Source organism: Planococcus citri, chromosome 5 (assembly GCF_950023065.1).
Source record: "Planococcus citri chromosome 5, ihPlaCitr1.1, whole genome shotgun sequence".
NCBI lineage: Eukaryota > Metazoa > Arthropoda > Insecta > Hemiptera > Pseudococcidae > Planococcus > Planococcus citri.
Window position 1 is genome coordinate 61,152,702 of NC_088681.1, and position 22,972 is coordinate 61,175,673.

Consider the following 22,972-nt stretch of genomic DNA (forward strand, 5'->3'; position numbering starts at 1 on the left):
GGCGACCATCCTTGCTTTGAAAACTATTTGAAATTTTTTTCGGAAATCTGCATTTTGTAAAATATAACAGCTGGGAAATAATTTCGAACAGCATTCGAAGACCTTCCTCAAGGACTTATATTTTTGAAAAATGCAAAATAGGCCAACTAAGTTGCTAGGTATTTGAAAAAAAATCACACGACGATAATCTGAAATGTGAATATTTTAGATAAAGTCATGGCAGACGTACGTGAGGATAAGCGTTTTTGCTACATATTATCATTTTGCAATTTGTATTCACGTGAGATATAGTGAGCGTTCTTCGGTGAAGTAAAAATTTATCACGCTGCCAAAATATCACACTCCCTGCAGCCCTACCAACAACTAAGTCGTCATTGCCATAGCTCGTCGTCGTCATTCACACACTCAACATGTTTATACGCCAAAAGCACGTTCAAATAACAAAAAAAGCAATACGATTATAAATAATAATTAATAAGTGGAAGTCGACCAGTATAATTTTGAAGGCAATTTTACAATTGTGTCAGTTTTTATCACAATTAAAGTACATTATTATGTAGCAAAATATGTATCTACTATTTTCATGGTCTAACGATCATCGTACATAAAAAATTATACACATATGCACACCATACCTACTTGTACGAGTATATGCACACTAGTACAATCTCCCTATTTTTTTCTGGCAATTTACGTTAGGTACTTCTTTTCTCTGCAATGGTGCATGTTGAATATTATTCTTCGCGGTGGTGCTATTACTTTTAATAAATTCTCGCGAGTATCTAAAATAAAATTCGCTTTCGACAAATGTGCACTTTTCGAGCGTGTGTTGTATTTTCAAAAAAATTTCAATCCGAGTGTCGGTTCTGTGATCGCGTGACCTCGTCGTGTACCACCCACCATCATGTCGCAGTCGGATCTTCGACACCTGTATTTCGTGTTTTTAAGCGTGATCACCTTGATGACAGGATTATCTTCTCCTTTGAATGATTCCCAAAATGATACGATCTCCGAAGTGAACCAAACTACCCCAGATGAACAAACCACAGAGCCCCAAGTTCTGCCGGATATATATAGGTTGACCGACGAAGTAGTGCCCACCTTTTACGAGCTGAGAATAGCCCCAGATTTGAAGAACTTCACGTTCGTCGGTAAAGTAGAAATTGCCATCCATGTGAAATTTAATACCGATAAGATCGTCCTGCATAGCAAAAATCTCACCATAACGAGTGTCAAAGTATTCAAAATGGATTCGTCGAGGGAATTCCTCGACAGTAGTTACGAACTGGACGAATCTAACGATCTATTGGTCGTTGAGACGGGACAGTCGCTGATGTTTAACACTAATTACAGCCTTATTATCGAATTCCAAGGGGTATTAAGCCACAGCATGCGAGGATTTTATCGTACTTCGTATAGGCCTTCTAATACTGGTGATGAAAAGTAAGTTATCGAGTTATTTCATTACCTACTACGAATTGATTTTTTTTAACTTTCGTACTCATTTGTGCCCCCCCCCCCAGTGTAAAATCTAACAAGAGGAGTATTCCACTGGCCAAAAAAAAAGTGGACCAGACCTACAGGAACCGAAAAAAAGTTCCAAAATATATCACCAGCGCAAATTTCGACTGCTGAAATTCAATTCTGGCTTTCTGACGAATGTTCGAAATTTCAAGGGTTACTTCCCCTCTCCCTCCATCCCTCCCAAAAAAACCAAAATCTCAAATTAACGTAGTGGGATGAACTTTGATCTAATTATTTACTATTTTCCAGCTGACGAGTCAATTGGTGAAGGTTTCAAGTGGTTCTGGAGCCTCCAACAGATTTTTGAATTCTAAATTTTTTCAAAACAAAAAATAAACTATAAGGTCATCAAAATAAAATTATTCAACACCGGTTACCTTGAATTTGCCGTTTTTGTGGCCCTATTGGTCGATTTGGGAACACATTTTCAAAATTCTTTTTTCACTGGTTGAACTTCCAAAATTTTCTCCAGCGAATCATTTTGTGGAAAAAATTAAAAATTTATGGTTCGCAAACGGACAAACAAAAAAAGCTAAAATTTGGTTTGTACCCTTTTTTTAATATCCTGAGTCGATTCTTAAAGGTTTCGAGCTGTTCTGGAGCCTCCGACGGATTTTTGGATTCTCAGTTTTCGAAAAAATTCCATAAAATAATAGAGTTGAAATGAAGCTTAGCTCCTAAAAACGCAAATTAACCGTTTTTTGTGACCCTTCGGATCAATTTTAGAACAAATTTTCAAAAACGGTTATACCTGTTCAAATTCAAAACTTTTTTCGAAGATTATTTTCGGGGAAAAAATTAAAAATTTATGGTTTGCAAACGATGAGCAAAACATATGAAATTCGGTTTTAATCTGTTTTTAAACTTGTGAGTCTAAAAGAAATTTCAATCCTTAGCGAAGCATACGTCAAACAATTGTATAAACGCCCCAACTCTCTTATGTTAGAAACGGTGAACTCTGTAGATACATATAGACTTAGCAGATATCATATAAATGACTAAAATGACCTAAAATTTAGATTTACATAATTTATTTAATTTTTAGAGGTTTAAACCCCTCTTCACCTGTGTTTTTCTGAATGTTACTCAAGTAACAGATTGAATAAATAACACTACTACTACTATTCGCAAATGTTTAGAGAAGATCTGGATTATGGATACTCCAGGGGATTTTCGAATTCTCCAGTTTTCGAAAAAATTCTAAAAACGAGAGTTGAAATTTCAGTACTTGGCTAATTATCTTATGAAAAAAAAAAAAAAAACTAACCAAAATTCACGGTTTGCTATTTCGTGAATAAAAAAAAATATAAATTTGATTTTTATATGATTTTAGACCTCCTGAGTTGATTGGTAATGGTTTTAAGCCGTTCTGGAGCCTCCAGAAAATTTTCAAATTCTCCAGTTCTTGGAAAAATTTTGCGAATAATGTAAAAATTAAGTTTAACGTTTTTAAACTCAGATGTACCATCTTTGTGACCTTTGTGATCGATTTGCGTCCATTTTTTTAAATTCCTTTGTCTCAGTTCAAATCCAAAAATATTCTCCAGCGATTCAGTATGTATTAAGGAACTAGATACCGGGTATGGAAATACGCCATTTTCGGTTATAGATTTCGTAGTTTTGACGGTGATGTGATTTCTTCATTTCAGTCGTATAATGAAATGGAATCAAAAAAATGGTCGGAAAATGTTTACCTATTTTGTGTATTAAAATGAATATGAAGTAAAAAAATAATGTAAATTGGTGGTATTATTAATAAATTTAGTCCTTAAAAATTTTTTTCTATAAACAAAGACGGCGTATTTCCATACCTGGTATTTAGTTCCTTAGTATGTATTACCGAAAAAATTGCGACCCGCCAACATAATTGATGAAGGTCTCAAATCGCTCTGAAGCCCCTCCAGAAATTTTTCAAATTGCTCAGTTTTCGAAAAAATGTTGTGAATAAGGTCAAAATTAAATCCAGCAATAGTTCAGTGGCAAAATGTATTTTTTGGGCGATAAACGGCAAATTATGATAAAGCTTTGAAATTTGGTATGATGAACAAGGACACCAAAAGAAAATTTTTAAGCCCGGGAGGCAATCGCTAAGTCCCATACGAGGGTGATGGGGGTGATTTGGAGGAGGGTTCAACCCCCCCATTTTTCCAAACGGGGCTAACGAGGCGATAATGGAGTCAATTCCATATGATTGAACCCCGCTGAGCTCAAAAATACCATTACTTTCAAAATCTGAGGAAGAGGCATGCCTCAAATTTGAGATTTTCTGAGTGAAGTTTTTGCATTTTTCTCAAAAATACCCCAAAATTACAGTTTTTCAACCCTAGACGACACGCTGACCTTCCATCGACTTTTTTATGGTCATTTTTGGATTCTACAGGTCAATTACAATGCGAATCGACCATCAATACTTTCGCATACCTCTACCCTGGTTGTACAGAGGGGTCTAAAGAGGTTGAAAATTGGCGTTTTTCCGGCATTTTCTTGCAAAAATCGGGGTTTTTGAGCTGTGCGCCGGATACTATTAGCGGGAGAAGGTTCTAATGTCGATTTTCGAATACTACAAAGCAAATTCCATCGAATAAGACTTGGAGGCATTTTTTACACCCCTCCTGGGAGGTAGTAGAGGGGGTCAAATTTGACCCTCATCTTGCTTATGTTGAATCAATTTAAGAAATGTAATCAACGTAATTGTATATTTTCTTACTACCAATATAATGATGTTTGTATCAATGTTTTTTGTACCGTCGAACCCAAATTTTCAATAATTATTTAGATTCCGAGGGGTGTGAGACCATATAGGGGAGTAGGTCTATTTTTCACAAAAAATCGACATGTATATCGAAATGTAGATTTTCAAGGACGCTGATTTCAGAAATGCTGTCAATTTTTCATTTTGGTCGAAGCTAAGGGGATGATACTGCATTCCAAGGGTGGGGGATGAAATTTTTCACAGAAAATCGACACGTATATCGAAATGTGGGTTTTCAAGAATGCTGATTTCAGTAATTCTATCGATTTTTCATTTTGGTCGAAGCTAAGGGGATGATACTGCATTAGAGAAAAGAAAGCTTGTGCTACTCGTAGAATTTTCTGACAAAATGAGAATTGCTTTTTCACTTCATTGGGAGTTATAAAAATATTTTTCCAACTTTTTCCTCGGTCAGCTTTCTCAACCTCATTCTCACATTCTTATGAGAGGTCTCAGCGTACATTTACATGGAGATAGTGTCTTTGGAATGAAAAAAAAGAGATATGGAAGGCTTGTTAAATTATCATGATTTTGGAATAGTAAAATCATATTCAAGATGGAAAAATTTTTTATGCCACAATCTTCATTCTAAAAAATCTCCATCCGTGTAACTAGCCGTCCACGTAAATACCACAAATAATCGGAAATATTTGAACAAAATGATGTCGAATTATTTATTCAGACTCCCACTTCTCTGAGCCGGAACACGAAAGGTAATTGAGCGAAAAAGATTGATGTACATGGCGATTTTTTGTGAAAAATTTCATCCCCCACCTCTCGAATGCTGTATCACCCTTTTGGGTTTGACCCAAATGAAAAACCAATGGAATTTCTGAAATCAGCATCCTTGAAATCCTACATTTCGATATACGTGTCAATTTTTTGTGAAAAATTTCATCCCCCACCCCTGGAATGCAGTATCATCCCCTTAGCATCGACCAAAATGAAAAATTGATATCATTTCTGAAATCAGCGTCATAGAAAACCTACATTTCGATATACATGTCGATTTTTTGTGAAAAATAGACCTACTCCCCTATAGGTAGGTGAAATTCCCAGCCGTTCTGGAGCCTCCAGGGCGATTTTTAAATTTCTCCAGAGGGTCCAGAAAAGCTGGAAATGGGGAAATTCACTCTCGTGGGATTGATTAATGACGAAATGCAGCGATTTGCGCAAATTTAGAAAATTTTCCCGTAAACTGGAAATTTTTGATTTTTGGATATTTTTATTTTGAAAAAAAGCTGCTCAAAAAACCACTCTTGAGGTGTCCCCTCCAGAATCGGTTCCAATGTGAATAAATACGTTAAACAGATCGAGTATAACATACAACTCGATTCTTAGCTGTCCAACTTCATATTCACGTCTTCTGGAGCAAATTAAAAATTCTGGAAAAATTTAAAAATCGCCCTGGAGGCTCCAGAATGGCTGGGAATGGCGAAATTCGCTCTCGTGGGGTTAGTTCATGACGAAATACTACGATTCGCGCAAATTTAGAACATTTTCTCGTAAACTGGAAATTTTTGATTTTTGGATACCTACAGCTATTTTTATTTTGAAAAAAAGCTGGTCAAAAAACCACTCTTAAAGTGTCCTCTCCAGAATCGGCTCAAATGTGAATAAATTCGTTAAGCAGGTCGAGTATAACACACAACTCGATTTTTAGCTACCCAACATCATATTCACGCCTTCTGGAGCAAATTAAAAATCCTGGAGAAATTGAAAAATCGCCCTGGAGGCTCCAGAATGGCTGGAAATGGTTAAATTTGGATTTCGAGAATTGATAACTGTTTTAGGACTTATTTTCATCATTTTTACTAATCAAATGCGTACGTTTTTGAAGAAGGCATAGATCACCAAAAACAGTCAATTTTGAATTTTCAAACGTTCGCCAAATATCGAGATATGATAATGGGCAGCTGAAAATTCGGTTTTGGGGGTTTTAGACCATGCTCTTTCCAAAAATCGCGGTTCCGTTCATTTGCTGGAAGCTCTAAAAGAGCTCCAAAGTCATCAATAATCACTTCACGGGAAAAATAATAATAATTAAAATATGTATATATCAGCCCATGAAACTCAAAAATTTTTTAAACTGTAAAAGAAGAAAAATCACATCAAAAAATGTTATATGTGGTATGGTAATTTGCGTCATTGCGGTAATCTAGGTAAATCATGTCATTTTCGATTCAATTTTGGTGAAGAAAAGTGGTCTTAATTTCGACTCACCTTATAATCTAGGCGAATTAGGTGGAAAATCGCAATAAAAAAACATTTTTACCTAGCCAAGATTTTTTTGCGGGAAATTGTCGAGGGTGACCCCCTGAATAATTTCAGAGAGTTACCACCCCGTACCCCTCTTGCTAATTTTTTTATGGGGGGCTGAACCCCCCCAAAATGAGTTTTTTGCAGTTTTCTCCCCAGGGGTTGATTTTACGTCGAAAACAGCTCAGTACTTTTTTGTTCTACGTCAAACTTCCGATCTAGTGATATATCAACTGTCCTTCTACCCCCAAGGAGGGTGGGGCTGGGACCATTCAAATGAGAGGGGTTTTCTAAAAAACACAAAAAAACTATCGGGGCATAGGAGGGGTGAAATGGCCCCCGAGAGCGTTCGGGTTGATACTAGCATGTAAGGTGGGTACCATCGAGAAACTACCACGTGAGAAATTTCAGATCCACGCCGCCTCCCCTTTTTGGGGAACCCCCCTTTTTTGAAATTTCAATAACACAGCTCTCAGCCCCATTTCAACCGATATTGAAAATTTTTCTGGAAGTTATGTATATCCTTAGTAGGTATCCCCACAAAAATTTTCAACCCCCTCCCTTCATATTTACCCCTCAAAATGGTGTTTTTTTCATTTTTTTATGGCTATTTACAATCAAGATTGAGAGGTACAATTTTGGAAACACGTTTTTTGGATGTATTTGTGACTCCCAAACATCATATACTATATTAGAAATTTTTGCTTTGGTGCGCCGTGGTTAAAACTTGAAATAATGTATCTTAGGAGGGTGGGGGGGTGAAATGGGAATTTTGAAAAAAAATAACTAATAATGAGTAAGGTATCGTTTTCATATGATTCGATACCGCTGAGCACGAATATGACCTCAGATTTTCTGCTACACTCACCTAGTCCTCTCCAGAGCCTCTCAGTCCCCCCCCCAATTTTCACTATTTTTGAAATAAATAATATTTTGATGACATTGGTGTCGTTTTCATATGATTCGATATCGCTGAGCACGGATATTACTTTCAGATTTTCTGCTGCACTCACCTAGCCCCCTCCAGAGCCCCTTGGCCCCCTCAGTTTTTATTATTCCTCTTCCAGGGTTGATTTCACATTTGAAATAGCTCGGTAATTTTTTTCTACATCAAATTTCCTACAAACTTCATCCACCAACTTTCCTCCCTTCGACCATGGGAAGGGGAATGAGGCCTCTGAAAATTGGGTTTTCAGACAAAAATATAGTGAAAAGCCAGTAACCCTCTCTGTAATAGTATGAATTATGACATCGTGAAAATCGAGACCACCCCTCCCTCTCCCCTCTTGGACAAAATTTGTAGGAAATATTTTGATGACATTTGTGTCCTTTTCATGTCAAAAAGGGGAGGCGGCGTGGATCTGAAATTTCTCACGTGGTAGTTTCTCGATGGTACCCACCTTACATGCTAGTATCAACCCGAACGCTCTCGGGGGCCATTTCACCCCTCCTATGCCCCGATAGTTTTTTTGTGTTTTTTAGAAAACCCCTCTCATTTGAATGGTCCCAGCCCCACCCTCCTTGGGGGTAGAAGGACAGTTGATATATCACTAGATCGGAAATTTGACGTAGAACAAAAAAGTACTGAGCTGTTTTCGACGTAAAATCAACCCCTGGGGAGAAAACTGCAAAAAACTCATTTTGGGGGGGTTCAGCCCCCCATAAAAAAATTAGCAAGAGGGGTACGGGGTGGTAACTCTCTGAAATTATTCAGGGGGTCACCCTCGACAATTTCCCGCAAAAAAATCTTGGCTAGGTAAAAATGTTTTTTTTTAATGCTAATTCGCCTAGATTATTACTATAAAAATATGATTTTTTGAAATAGCTAAGTATTCTAAGTATTCTATCGTAATTTTCAGATGGACAGTGGTAACCCAATTTGAGCCGAATTACGCCCGCGAAGCATTTCCATGTTTCGACGAACCTCGTTTTAGGACAACGTTTACAATTTACTTGGCTCATTCTCGAGATCAACTCGCCATAAGCAACATGCCGTTTGAAAATTGGCAACCATCCGAGTGGGTATTCCATAATAATACACGTGATTTACGTAATTACTTTTTCGACAATGTTGTCGAGGTCGTCATCGCGCTCGATATTTCATCTGAGTAAATATAAATTTTCGATCTTATTTGTACCTAGTGCAATGAGTGGTCCAGATCGTGTATGGGGAAAATTCAGAAAATCGCCACCAATGCCAACTTACTTGGTATCGTATATGGTGTCAAATTTGCATAACGTTGCTCAAACCGAAGGAAATGTACGAGTAATTGCGAGAAAAAATGCTCCACATCAAGCCATCTATGCTTTGAAACAAGGCACCAGAGCACTCAGACAACTCGAGGGGTATACCGGTATATCGTACATGTTACCAAAACTAGATCTCGTATCGGTTCCAGATTTGGACGACGATGGGATGGAGAATTGGGGTATGGTGACTTTTAGGTGAGAATATGTAGGCATATAACTAATCACACTCACAGCCAATCAAGCATAAATTTATTGAGAGTTATATAACATTGTAGTGAATTTGTGTATTTGTAGAGAAAGCAGCCTGCTTACTGACGAATCAATGAGCAGTGCTGAACACAGGCAGGAGATAACGCAACTTATCAGTCACGAATTATCTCATTTGTGGTTTGGAGATCTAGTCACACCAGCATGGTACAGTTACTTATGGCTCAAAGAGGGATTCGCTTCTTATTTCGAATATTTTATAACATCAGCGGTAAGTTGAGTATAATTGGAATTTGTAACCCACATTTTTTGTAGAAATGCAACATTGATTTAACAAAATTGATGATGATCGCAAAAATTACCTACCTAAATTATACAACTGCCGAAAGTCCAATAGATATGACTAACAAAATTCCAAACATGCGCATAAAAGCGCCGAACGTTCTTCTTTCGTATTAATTATTATGCGTGGGAAGTTCAAGATCAAAGGTTAGACGAATATTACGCTTATGCCAAGCGCTAACATCACAATTAACTGGTCCGTTTGTCTATAAACTTTTCGTAGTTGTATTCGAAATGTTTCCTATACAAAATAGTAGAGTAAAAATAAGAGCAGATTAGAGACTATGTATGTTAGTGGGTCTGATGACATTTTACGATAGTAATTTACACTCCATTATGTCATTTTTAAAAAAATCTAGTCGGCTATCAACTACGTACATACATATTTACATTAAATTATAACAGAGCATGTAGCTCTTTGACTTAATACGCCAAGTACGAGTATGACATTTTTTTTTTTTTTTTTTGGTATTTTTATTTGCAATAAAATTCAAAAAAAAAGGAGATAGGTAGCAGGTAACATAGGTATGTGACTAGAAACATTTTAGGAAACAAAAAATTTTGAGACTCCATTTAAATTTGACGATGAAAAACTCGGATTCGGACTTTAGACGCTAAAGTTCAACTTGTACCCACGTAGAAAAAACTTACAGGGGGCAGTGGTAATTCACTACTTAACAGTAGTGCTAAGTAGTGATTCACACCACATCAGTAGTGCTTTCAGTACTTGATTCATTACTGGACAGTAGTGTTGCACTGCAGGGCAGTATGACTTCTGCAGTAATTTACTATAGCTTAGTAGTAGAGTAGTAGTTTCCAACTACTACTCAATAATACTTCACCATTCAATACACCACTCAACAGTGGTGTTTACCTATTCAGTAGTAGTGGTTCAGTAGTTATTTACTACAGCTCAGTGGTAGATTAGTAGTTTTTAACTACACATTGGTAATATTTCACCATTCAATGCACCACTCAACAATGGTGTTCACCTACAGAGTAGTATGGCTCAGTAGTTACTTACTACAACTCAGTAGATGTGTTGTAGTTTTTTACTACACATCAATAATTATTTACCACACAATGCACCACTCTGCAGTCATATTTGCCTACTGAACAGTAATGGTCTAATAGTTACTTACTAGTAAACGTACACCTTACTAGTAATGTCATCAACCATATTGCCCTGTTAACTAAAAATCCCCTAATTAGGGTGGGAGGAGAGGGAAAAAATTCGAAAGTTTTGAAGAATGCTACGCAGATATCAGATTATCTAAGTATACCTACGATTTTGAACATGAAGGACTGCAGATTCAAATTTAGGGTCTAATGATCTTCAACAAAAAATTCTGTGCCATTAAAAATCTAGATTTGGATACTGATACTTATTGTACTTTTTTTTTTTGAGAAGATTTGCAATTTTACACCTTCTTGAGGCTCATTTTGGGTTTTGGGGTCACATGATCTTCAAACATTATTTCTGGGCATTGAAAATCTGGATTTTGATACCAATATTGTACTATTTTTGGATCTTTTTGGAAAATTTTCGACTTTGTACCTCCCCTTTGAAGTCCATTTTGGAAAGTTAGGATCAAATTGTTCTCAAAAATGAATTCTGTGTCCAAATATATAAGAAAATTTAATTTTTGGTTTTGAATCTCTGCTGTGGATATCGTTTTGGGGTTTACGATCAAATGATTTTCAAAAATTAAGTCTGATCTACACCATTGAAAATCCAAATTTTCAATTCACACCAATATTGCACTTTTTTTTGGAAAATTTTCATTTTTGTACCTCCTCAGCTTTGGAGCCCATTTTTGGGTTTGGGATTGAATGGTCTTCAAAAACTGATTCTGAGCCATTGAAAACTCAAATTTTGATATCAATAACATACTTTTTCAAATTTTTTTTTAAATTTTGGTTTTGTATACCTCCCCTTTTGAAGCCCATTTTGGGATTTGGGGTAGAATGTCTTCAAAAATGGATTTTGTGCCATTAAAAACTCAAAGTTTGATATCAATAATGTACTTCTTTAAAAAGCTTACAATTTTGTACCTCCCCCATTGGTGCCCATTTTGGGGTTTGAGATGAAATTGTCTTAAAAAATGAATTCTGAACCCATAAATTTGAGATTTTAATACCCATACATATTTTTTTGATAATTTTTGGTTTTGTACTTCTGTATACCTCCCCTTCTGGAGCCCATTTTGGGGTTTGGGGTTAAATGGTCTTCAAAAATTGATTCAGCGCCATTGAAATTTCAAATTTTGACATCAACAGCACACTTCTTTGAAAAATTTGCAATTTTGTGCATCCCCCCCCCCCCTCTTTAGAGCTCATTTTGGGTTTGGGATCAAATAGTTTTCAAAAATGAAATCGACACTCTTGAGAACTTCACCAATTATTCATAGTTTCAAGTTTTAACATTCAAATTCACGAACTGTTGATATTGAGTGTTTGCAAACAAATATATTCTTTAAATGCCCTATCTACTGTAGTGCACTAGTAGTCAGGTGGTGAGGGTTGTGTAGTCAGACATCCGTAGGTCCCTGGTTCGAATCCCCGTGAGGTACAGGTGTAGGAATTTTCTAAAAATGTTATAGGCAGGAAAAATCATACATGACGTGAGCATAACAATGATGGTAGGGAAATTCAAAATAAAATTCCCCAACCCTATTTTTTTGATTTTTGAAAATTATTGCACCCCACTGATACTGATAGCATGTAGTGAAACACTTCTGACACACACTTGGAAATGAGTAGTGTTTCCTAGTAAGGAATTGCCAGTGGTGATTTACTACACACATACTAGACAGTAGTGAAATACTATTGATTTGCGTATGTGGATCAGTAGTGCTACTCTACTGAGAAATCAGCAGTAATTCATCACTCATAATTTTGAGTAGGAGAAGTAAATCACTAGTGGCAATTCCTTACTAAGAAACACTGCTGATTTTCCAATAGACACCAGTGTACTTTTTCTACGTGGGTAATGATGAATTAGGTACAAAAGTTGGAAGTTAACTAGGTAGGTACTTACTTGAATTTTAAAAATTACGTGGTACAGATATGTATTTTTAGAATAAATTTCCAAAATCCCTTAAAGGCAAAAAATCCCCCAATTTTTTGACTAAAATTGGGGAAAAAATTGAAATATTTCTCCAGTTACCTAATACTAAATTGAGAATAAAAATCAAAAAAGTATAAAAGTATGGCGTGGCGATCGAGATGTTTATTTTCACTTGTTTGAATGCTCCTGAATTCGAGTGACAGAAAATTGAATCGATTTAAAGCAAAATTCTCTAAAACAAGTAAATTTTAGTTTTTTGAAACTCCAATTCTCCCAAAAATGACGAATTCGAGCCCACAAATTGATGAAAAAATCAAAATGATTGGTTCGTACTCATCTCTCTGAAAACCACTTTTCTGGCCACATTTAAGTGACAATTAGATAGATACATCTAAAAGCTCAATTTTGACATAAGAGGAAGTAATATGCAGTTCCTAATTTTTAAGAGCCCCATTTTTCAAAAAAATTACTCAAAATTGCAAAAGTATGAGATGTTTTACCATACCGAGGGGGTCCCAATCCTCGGCTCACATCCTCACTTCGGTAGGTACTTCGGTAGGTACCTACTTCGGTAGGGCTAGGAATGCAAGTGTTTTGTGATTGTATTCAAGGTTTTTACATGTTTTGTGGATGAGGCCCCAAAAATCTCAAAAATTTGATTTTTGGGGGCATTTCATGACCACTATGAACACAGATAGGTTCAAATTTTGGATCTGGGGTTAAAGGTCAATTTGAAAAAAAAAAATAACATTTTTCCAAAAAAAAAGTAGGTATGTTGATTCTGGGACCCCATCCCCCTCCTCCCACAAATTTGGAACCTCTCAAATTCATTTTTTGAAAGAACCATTCGCGAACGAATTGATCAATTCTTCAATTTATGAATCAATTCATTCGCGAATGATTCACCAAAAATTTATTCAATTAGTTCGTGAACGATTCACCAAAAATTAAGTAGACGAATCGATCCATTCGCGAACGAGTTGCTCATACAAATATATTCGTTCGCGAATGATTTACCAAAAATTTTCAATTCGTTCGTGAATGATTTACCAAAAATTAAGCAAATGAATCGATTCGTTTGCGAACGAGTCACTTATACGAATCAATTCGTTCGCGAACGAGTCACTTACAAGAATCAATTTGTTCATGAACGAGTCACTTATATGAATCGATTCGTTCGCGAATGAATCACATATACAAGTCAATTTGTTCGCGAATAATTCACCAAAAATTATTTAAATTCGTTCGTAAACAATTCACCAAAAATCAGGTAAATGAATCGATTCTTTCGCGAACGAGTTACTTATACGAATCGATTCGTCCGCGAACGAGTCACCTATACGAATCGATTCGTTCGCGAACGAGTTACTTATACGAATCGATTCGTTCGCGAACGAGTCACTTATACGAATCAATTCGTGCACGAATGATCCTCCAAAAATTTTCAATTCGTTCGTGAATGATTCACCAAAAATTAAGCAAAGGGGTCGATTCGTTCGCGAACGAGTCACTTACACGAATCAATTCGTTCGCGACAGAGTCACTTACACGAATCACTAATGCGAATCAATTTGTTCGCGAACGAATCATATATGCGAGTCAATTCGTTCGCGAATGATTCTCCGAAAATTATTCCATTCGTTCGCGAATGATTCACCAAAAATTATTCAAATTCATTCGTGAACGATTCACCAAAAATTAAGTGAATAAATCGATTCGTTCGCGGACGAGTCACATGAACAAGTCAATTTGTTCGCAAATGATTCACCAAAAATTATTCAATTCGTTCGCGAATGATTCACCAATTATTAATCAATTCGTTCGCGAGCGATTCACCTATAAATCAATCAATTTGTTCAATCACCAATCGGCTGTGAATGATTCGATTCGATGCGATTCACTTCCCTTGAAAACAGATCAGGTACAATAGTTTCACAAAAAAAAAAATAAAACAAAACGAATCAATCGTAAATTAATTGATCCGTTTGCGAATGATTCACCATGAAATCTCTCAATTTATTCAATCACCAATCGTTCGTTAATGATTCGATTCGATTGTAAACAGATCAATTGCTACACAAATGTTTCAAAAGAAGTGACTCAATTTGTTCGTAAAAGATTTGTACAGCTGTTTGAAGAAAAGTTGGTCTTCTCACGCATAATGCGTGAGTGTTTTTTGAATTATGAAATTTCAATTTTTTTTTACGTAAATGGGTATTTTTTCATCATACATAAGATGACTGAATCCCAATGAGAATTTTATTTTAATGACGCGGTTTGAAAAAGCATCAAAATCAGTTTCTCAAATTTTGCCCATTCTTTTCATGACTAACCATAGGTATGATTATTGCAGGTTTAAGTAGATAATTTTTTATCATATGAATTTACCATATCCGACAGATCGAGCCAACATGGAACATTGATCAATTATTCGTAATAGAAAACGTTCACGAATCTTTGCAACTCGAAGTAACCGCTCCAAGACCAATGACAACGTTTATTCGAAAATCTAAACAAATCGAGAACTCCTATGACATCATAAGTTACAACAAAGGTATATGGTTCAGTTCTTTAATATATTTCGATGGAGGTAAAAGGAGATAAACGATAGGGCAACGTGACATTTAGATAGGTAATAGGTACCATTATCCCAGTCGTTAGCAGACTTGCACACTCAATTCCCCTCCCTCCCCTCCGTAAAGAGTCTTATGGTTGAATGAATCATATTTGTCAAAATTTTACTAAAAATGTAAAGAAATCAAAACCCTCTCGGCTCCTTTTCTCCCTTCTCAAAAGGTTGAAAAGTCCGAGGAAACTAATTCGAAAAGCAATTTTTTTTTAAATATGAAATTTTTCCTGGCATAGCAAAAAAACTACTTTTAAAAAAAGAAAAATACTTGACTTGAAAATTTGAAAAATGCTTAAAAAACTCATTTTATAATTTAATGAACATTTAACATCTAAAAAAAAAAATTAAATGATTGTCAAAAGAATTTCCAAAATTGGAAAAACTGAAAACATTTCTCTAGAGGACATTTTCAAACATTACTCCACAATGATTTCTAAAATACACACACATAATTTCATTTTTCCAGCTGCCTCTATCATCAGGATGCTAGAGCACATGATATCACCAAGCACCTTCAGAAGCGCTCTTCATAATTTCCTCAACGATGGGTACGTTAAATTAATTTCAAAACCATTAATTCATGCGTAATAATAAATTTATAAAATATTCAATTACGCTTCACAGAGAAAAAGTTCACGAAGGTGTGGTAATCCAAAAAAATCTGTTTGACGCGATAGATACCGAATCGCAACGCTCTTCTCCCATAATTTCGCCTCAGTTAACGATTTCCCAAATAATGAAAACCTGGACAGAAAGTATCGGATTTCCTTTAATCAAGGTTTTGAGGAATTACAGCGATGGGAGCATTGAAGTCACACAGGTTAGATGTCCGATTACATACTACGTCGAAATATAATATTGCAACGTTTAGTAAAAATAAGTAGGTATTAAGCAGACAATATGAGTAGGTATGCCAATATTCACGCAGGTTATATTTTTTGTTCACTCAAGTAGGAGCCTTTTCAAGACGTCACAACTAATATAATTTTACCTAGAAGTCAAAATTGGATTGTGCCATTAACTTTTACAACAAAATCTCGACGGCAGTTTAACAACACCAGACCAATCACTTGGTCAACTGCTAATGATCCTACTGAAATATCAGAAAATATTTCAAGCACCGATTGGATTTTGTTCAATTTGCAGAACGTCGGTTTGTACTTACTTTATTTGGAGCATTATTTTATTTCATCTAAGTAGGTATTTTTAAAATTTCCAAGTTTTTAAAAAAATGATAATTTTTAAAAAATCATTCGCAGGCTATTATCGAGTAAACTACGACAGACAAAATTGGAACTTATTGATCGATCAACTGCACCAAGATCATGAAAAAATACACGTCTTGAATAGGGCTCAGTTGATCAGCGATGCGTATAATTTAGCTTTTAACGAATACTTGAGCTATCAAGTGCCCTTGAAATTGACTGAATATTTATCCAAAGAAACCGATATGATTCCTTGGTATGCAGCCATCAGAGCTTTCAAAATGCTACAATCCAAATTACGAAACACTCCCAGTGAAGAATTCTTTAAAGTAGGTATGCCTAATTATTACTAACATTACGACTTAATCAATTTATTGGGACTTTTTTTTTTGACCGTAGACCTATCTGTACGATTTGGTGAAAAAATCTTACGAGACTTTGGGATACGAAATCAAATACAGAGACAGCCACGTCGTGAAAATAGTAAAACCCGAGTTCTTGAGTTTAGCCTGCAATTTGGGCATAGAAGACTGCATTCAAAAATCAGTCGAAGAATATGAGAAAAATAAAGCTGATCTCGCCAAGTAAGCAATCATAATCATTAATCAATCTAACCGTAGACTTACCCATACCTACTAAGTATGTACTACGCCCCAATCTGAGAAAAGCATCACTCTCTGTCGTATTCATTTTTCAGAGTTCAACCAGATTTAAAACCAGTGGTATATTGTCACGCTCTGCGTAACTCCACAGATCAACCAACAATTCTCAAATATTTATGGACCACATATATAAGATACGAAGTGATTTATGAAAGAAACCAGATTCTCGCCGCTCTCACATGTGCCACAGACGCACAAGTTATCAAAAAGTACAACGATATAAAAATCAACTTGATAATCCGCTAATTCAAATAACTTAACTCTTTGTTTCATTGCAATTGTTTATTTAACAGGATATTATCAAAAATGTTCGATCCGATAAATACGGATATTCGAAAAGAAGACGAACAATACTTCTTAGATAAACTGGATTCGCGATCTGAAGCAGTCACCGCAACTCTCCAATTTATTGACGAGAAAGTCGGCACCACTGTGTAAGTTACCTGATGTTGAGGAGATGAATGGAAAGTGAAATGCAGAGAATTCCATCCCTGTGGCCTGAACCTGAAACAATACATTTGGTTTCACTGGTTTCAGGCCAACACCCTGATGAACTATGATATTTACCCATAATTACAGTAAATTACAAGATTTACCCGAATTTGCCCTAAATTACAGTGTTTACCCAGGAGTACTGTAAATTACGGTATTTACCCGTAATCACAATCATTTACAGTATTTACTTGTAATTATGGTAAGTTATGCCTCGGTGGCGTAGTAGGTAGAGCCGCGGACCTCCGTTCACGAGGTACCCGGTTCAAACCCAGCTACAGAGGCAAGCTTGTGCGAGTTGTGCGTGTAATTAAAAAATCTTTGGTGCAATTATCAACATTACACGCCAAGTAGTGGTGTTGATATTTTAAAATTTTTTATATCGATATCATATCGATATTTGCCTCGAGATATCGATACATATCGATATATATCGATATTTTTCAATGCTGGATTTTCTATACTTTATTACCTTAAAAATTAACTAACTCAGTTCGAAGTTTCGTCGTAATACAATCTATTATAGAGATTTCAAGAAAAAACCAAATTATAGAGCGTAAAACATAAATAATTTTCAAAAATCTGATGTGCTCACTCAAAATTTTGAAAAATTTCCATTCAAAAGTTCAATTTATGTGTGTTTTAGAGCATTGACCTCGAAATAATTTGAGAATATCGATATGGAAATTTATATCGATATGATATCGATATGACTTTATATCGATTAATCGATATCTATATCGATTAATCAACACCACTACACGCCAAGTACCGGGGGACTACCAGTTATTAGCCGAGCTAACAGATAATGCACGCCATCTGTTAGCAGAATCAAAAAGCTGAAACTGGTTTGAGCATCCATAGAGGTCAACACTGAGGAGCTCAGGGTCTCTAAACTACCAGTGGCGAGGCGTGAGTTTTACTGGTAGGGAAGCAAAGTTGTAGTGAAAATTTTCAAAAAATGAAGTAATTAAACTTCCATAGCCTAATTTTTAGATCAGAGCTATAAACACGCGCATGCGCATAAAACGCAGAACTGTAAATAAGAGTTAGCAAACAACTAGAAGCAACTAGCGACTTGCTTCCAAAGAATCACCGTTCGACGCTCTAACGCATGCGTTAAGGATGGCAAACATGATTCTTTTTTCCCTTAAAACTGGTTTTTTGGAAGCAATGTACAGTTTGCTTCCAACACACAGATTTATGAGTTTTGTAGGTAATACCCAGTTGACCAAGTGCTAGCGGATTGCTAGCATTTTACTCACGTTTTGGGAAAGTGCTAGCATTTTTCTAGCTTTTTGTAGGTAGCATTAAATCTTTTGCAAAAAGCTAGCAATTTGCTAGCACTTTTTTTCTGGCAAATTATGTTCTAGCAATTCTTTAGAAATTCTCTCGCTTTTTTCAGCCAGCATTTGTATCACACTAATTGTGCTTGCTTAATGCTAGCGTTTTACTAACGGATAATTGCTTGCTTTTCTACACTAGCAATATGCTTGCATTTATCTGCTTACATTTATCTAGCAATCTAATCCTAGCAAAATGCGAGCAGATCTCTAGTCTCTCTCGTCTAGCTTTTACTTTACAATCTAGCTATAGAAAAACGCTAGCTGATTGCCCTCACTTTTCAGCTAGCTTTCTGTATGGTATTAGATTCTAGCAAAATGCGAGCAAGTATGTGGCATTTTTTTTCTAGCATGTTTTTCACTGGCATTTCCTTCATAGCCTACTCATGCAAGTACAGAAAAACTTCAGTGAATCTCTTTCACCCATTTTTCAGAAAAATACTTCCATATCTTCATTTTTTAAATGGAATTTTTGAATATTTTTAACAGATACCTAAATACGTAATTTTTCGTTTCTCAATGATTTTTTTATTTTCATTTTTAAAAAAATTTCAAATTTGTTAATGCTTTTCATTTTAACAGGTAGGTATTTTTCCTTTCCATTTTGGCTACTTTTCAACTTTGAACAATAATTTTGAAGAATATTCCATTATTGAAAAATCATTCTTGTAATTATTTCATTTTTTATAATGTACCTATAATTTGTTCATTAAAAATGTTGTTCAAATGTTTTTGAAATTTCTTAATTTTAGTTTGTTTGATACTTATTTCATTTTTAAATTTTAAATTTTGGCAATTTTTTAATTTAAAAAAAAACTTTATTTTTCAATAATGAGACTTCTAACCCAAGCGCTAGCTTAATGCTAGCAAATTGCTAGCGTTGTTCTCTCTCATGGTATACTTTGCTACTCTTAGATAAAGTATGTAGTCAATCTGAATATAAGCTCAAGGTAGTATTTTGTATGATAGTAAGAAGAGTGCTACCACTCTACTTACTCTGGCACACCTCACTAGCGCTATGCTAGCGGTGAGCTAGCATAGGAGGCCAGTTGCCTATTTTTGGATATTGGAGAACTACCTTGACCTGATTGAAAACACCTCCTAGTATTTTTAAAAGTTAATTAGTAAAAGTAATTTTCCTGATAATCAAACTTTTCCTGCGCTAGCAAAACGCTAGCCTCATGCTAGCAAATTTTACGCTAGCACGAATGGTGCCTGAATTTGAGACACTTTTTTCAAAAAATGCTAGCAAATCAGTCGCGATTTAGTCGCATTTACGTAGTAGAATTGCAAGCAAAGTGCTAACAAAATGCTAGCTTTTCGCTAGCTTTTCGCTAGCTTTATACTAGCTATACCCTAGCTGTTTGTGCTCAATTCTGCTACGCTAATGCGACCTAATCACTACTGATTTGCTAGCATTTTTAAAAAAAGTGTCTCAAATTCAGGCACCATTCGTGCTAGCGTAAAATTTGCTAGCATTTGGTCAACTGGGTAGAAAAAGTGCATCAGATGACATTTAAACAAGATAGTATTCTCGATTGTTTTAAAATATTTTTTCATATTTTATTATCAATTTGTACTGATATTTTTTAATTAATTTAATTTTCTACAACTCGGAAAATTTAAAGGGATGCATTGCTTCCCTTGCTTCCATGGACGCTTCGCCACTGGTTACTGGCTAGCTCCAAGATGCTTGTGTAGATGTCACTAGTAAGCAACGGGAAACTACTAGTGGAAGCTCGAAAATAAAAATTCCCATGAGATACGTCATCAATGTGATAGAGGCAACACCAACATAAAGGATGTTAGCCCAAATACCCAATTCAGCATAAGGGTACGCGTTGATTTGTATGCGATACCACCACGAGCGGTTATACGACTCGATGATGATGATGATGATGATGTTAGTTATGGTATTTGCCTGCAATTATGGTAAATTATTGTATCTATCTGTTTTTATTGTAAATTATGGTATTTACCTGTTTTTACAGTATATCACCAGATTTACCTGTTTTTTACAGTGAATTACCATTCTTACCTATTTTTACAGTTTTTACCTTAAAGTTCCATATTTAACTGTAATTATGGTAAATTACTGTACTTACCTGTGATTATGGTAAATTACTGCATTTACCTGTAAACATGGTAAATTACAGTATCTACTTGTAATTACGGTAAATTACAGTATTTACTTGTAAGTATTGTAAATTACAGTATTTACTTGTAATTATGGTAAATTGCAGTATTTACTCATAATTATGGTAAATTACAGTATTTACTGGTAAGTTGTAATTACAGGAAATTACAGTATTTACTTGTAATTACGGTACATTACAGTATTTACTTGTAATTATGGTAAATTGCAGTATTTACTCATAATTATGGTAAATTACAGTATTTACTCTAAGTTGTAATTACAGGAAATTACAGTATTTACTCGTAATTACGGTAAATTACAGTATTTACTTGTAAGTATGGTAAATTACAGTATTTACTTGTAATTATGGTAAATTGCAGTATTTACTCATAATTTCAGTAAATTACAGTATTTACTTGTAATTACGATAAATTACAGTATTTACTCGTAATTACAGTAAATTACTGCATGTACTCGTAATTACAGTATTTACTCGTAATTACGGTGAATTACAGTATTTACTCGTAATTACGGTGAATTACAGTATTTACTCGTAATTACGGTGAATTACAGTATTTACTTGTGATCATGGTAAATTGTAGTATTTACTTGTAATGACGGTAAATTACTGTATTTACTTGTAATTACAGTAAATTACAGGCTATTTTCAAACACATCCTCCGTTATTTATTCTAATTATTTCATGGTCATATTGTAGTAGCTAAGTAATAATTTTAATTTTCTGTTTTTTACATCAGCGATCTGAGTGATGACAACGTTGAATTCCTACAAGGTCTATTATATTCGATAAAAGACAACATAAGAACTGAAGACCAAATAGAACAAGTAAATTTCCATACAACATTTTTCTTCAAGAGCATAACATTTTTATTTTATCAAATAATCGACCTCCTCGTAATAAAATTTCAGTTACGAGACTTACAAAATAAATTTAATGTGTCTGTTGATAACGACTACGAAGAATTCACTGATACATTGAAAGCTGTGATATCCATTTCGGAAGACACCATCAAAGATGCTGCTGCGAAACCCGAACGAGTTGAAAAAGAATTCTTGCAGGCAGATACGAATGGATCAGAATCTTCAGAGTCATCAGAGGCGACAGACGTGATAGATGGTTCCGAAGCTGGAAGTTCAGCAACTCTGATTTCTATCCCAAAATTATTGTGGAGTTTAATTTCCAGCAGTGTAGTGCTCTGTTACTCTTTGTCAAGGTTCAGCATATCGTAATCCCTAATGTGATACCTACGTATGACTTCTAATCAAGATCTAGATAATTAAGTATAAACTTATATGTGATCTGTCACGAGAAAACCAACCTAGTGTCCAAAACGTAAATTTTACAGGAAGGGCATTTGAAGTTTTGAGTCTATGTATCAAGCGATCCAAAATTTGTAGGTCCATGAAAGTTGCACCACTTTTGACCCCTATGAGTGCCAACATAACCCGATATTTTTTTTCGGAATCATCAGATTCAAGGTTGCCAAGTCCAATAATTGAAATTTATTTTCCCAAAATCAAGTTTTTCGATTTTTTTGAATTTTTTGCCAAGAATGTTGCAAAAACTACCCGAGTATGAATTATTAATGAAGAATAAGCTGTTATTATAATTAAATTTATCGCGTTTCTTAACAAAGTTGTTCAAGGTGAAAAGAGTTGATTTTTCCAACTCAAGCCTCACTCAAATTTCAAAATATGGCACAAATCCTCCAAATGTGGGCCAATTGTTGCAAAAATTTTCATTTCGACTCCCCAGAACATACCTTTCAAGAAAATCAAAAAAAAAAATGTTTTTTTCAATTTTTACTGTACTTGCTCTATTTCTTTGACCTCAGATTTAGGGTCAAGAGAATCGTTCGCGAACGTTTCAACCCCCACAATCGGATTCAGCACCCTAAGTACTACTAATATCCACCATAAAAAAGATATCGATTTTTTGACACTAAGTTGGTTTTCTCGAGACAGATCACATATGTACTTGTACATTTGTAAATAAAATGTATCTTAAGGATCTAGAAAATCTATCAAACTCCAATTAAACTGATGACAAGATGTATTTGATTATTGGTGGCAAAATAG

The 22,972-nt window shown here is 35.2% G+C and overlaps 1 protein-coding gene across 1 annotated transcript; it reads left to right on the forward strand.

Annotated features, from left to right (window-relative positions):
* The first annotated feature begins 414 nt into the window (after positions 1–414).
* On the forward strand, positions 415–22,945 carry LOC135847643 (aminopeptidase N-like). Its single transcript, XM_065367276.1, has 14 exons — positions 415–1,443; positions 8,395–8,553; positions 8,678–8,980; positions 9,080–9,263; positions 14,805–14,958; positions 15,500–15,581; positions 15,658–15,853; positions 15,988–16,186; positions 16,293–16,567; positions 16,638–16,822; positions 16,936–17,109; positions 17,194–17,334; positions 21,631–21,718; positions 21,803–22,945. The coding sequence occupies exons 1-14, from the start codon at positions 905–907 to the stop codon at positions 22,121–22,123; spliced, it is 3,000 nt and encodes a 999-aa protein (XP_065223348.1). The 5' UTR covers positions 415–904; the 3' UTR covers positions 22,124–22,945.
* The last annotated feature ends 27 nt before the right edge of the window (positions 22,946–22,972 follow it).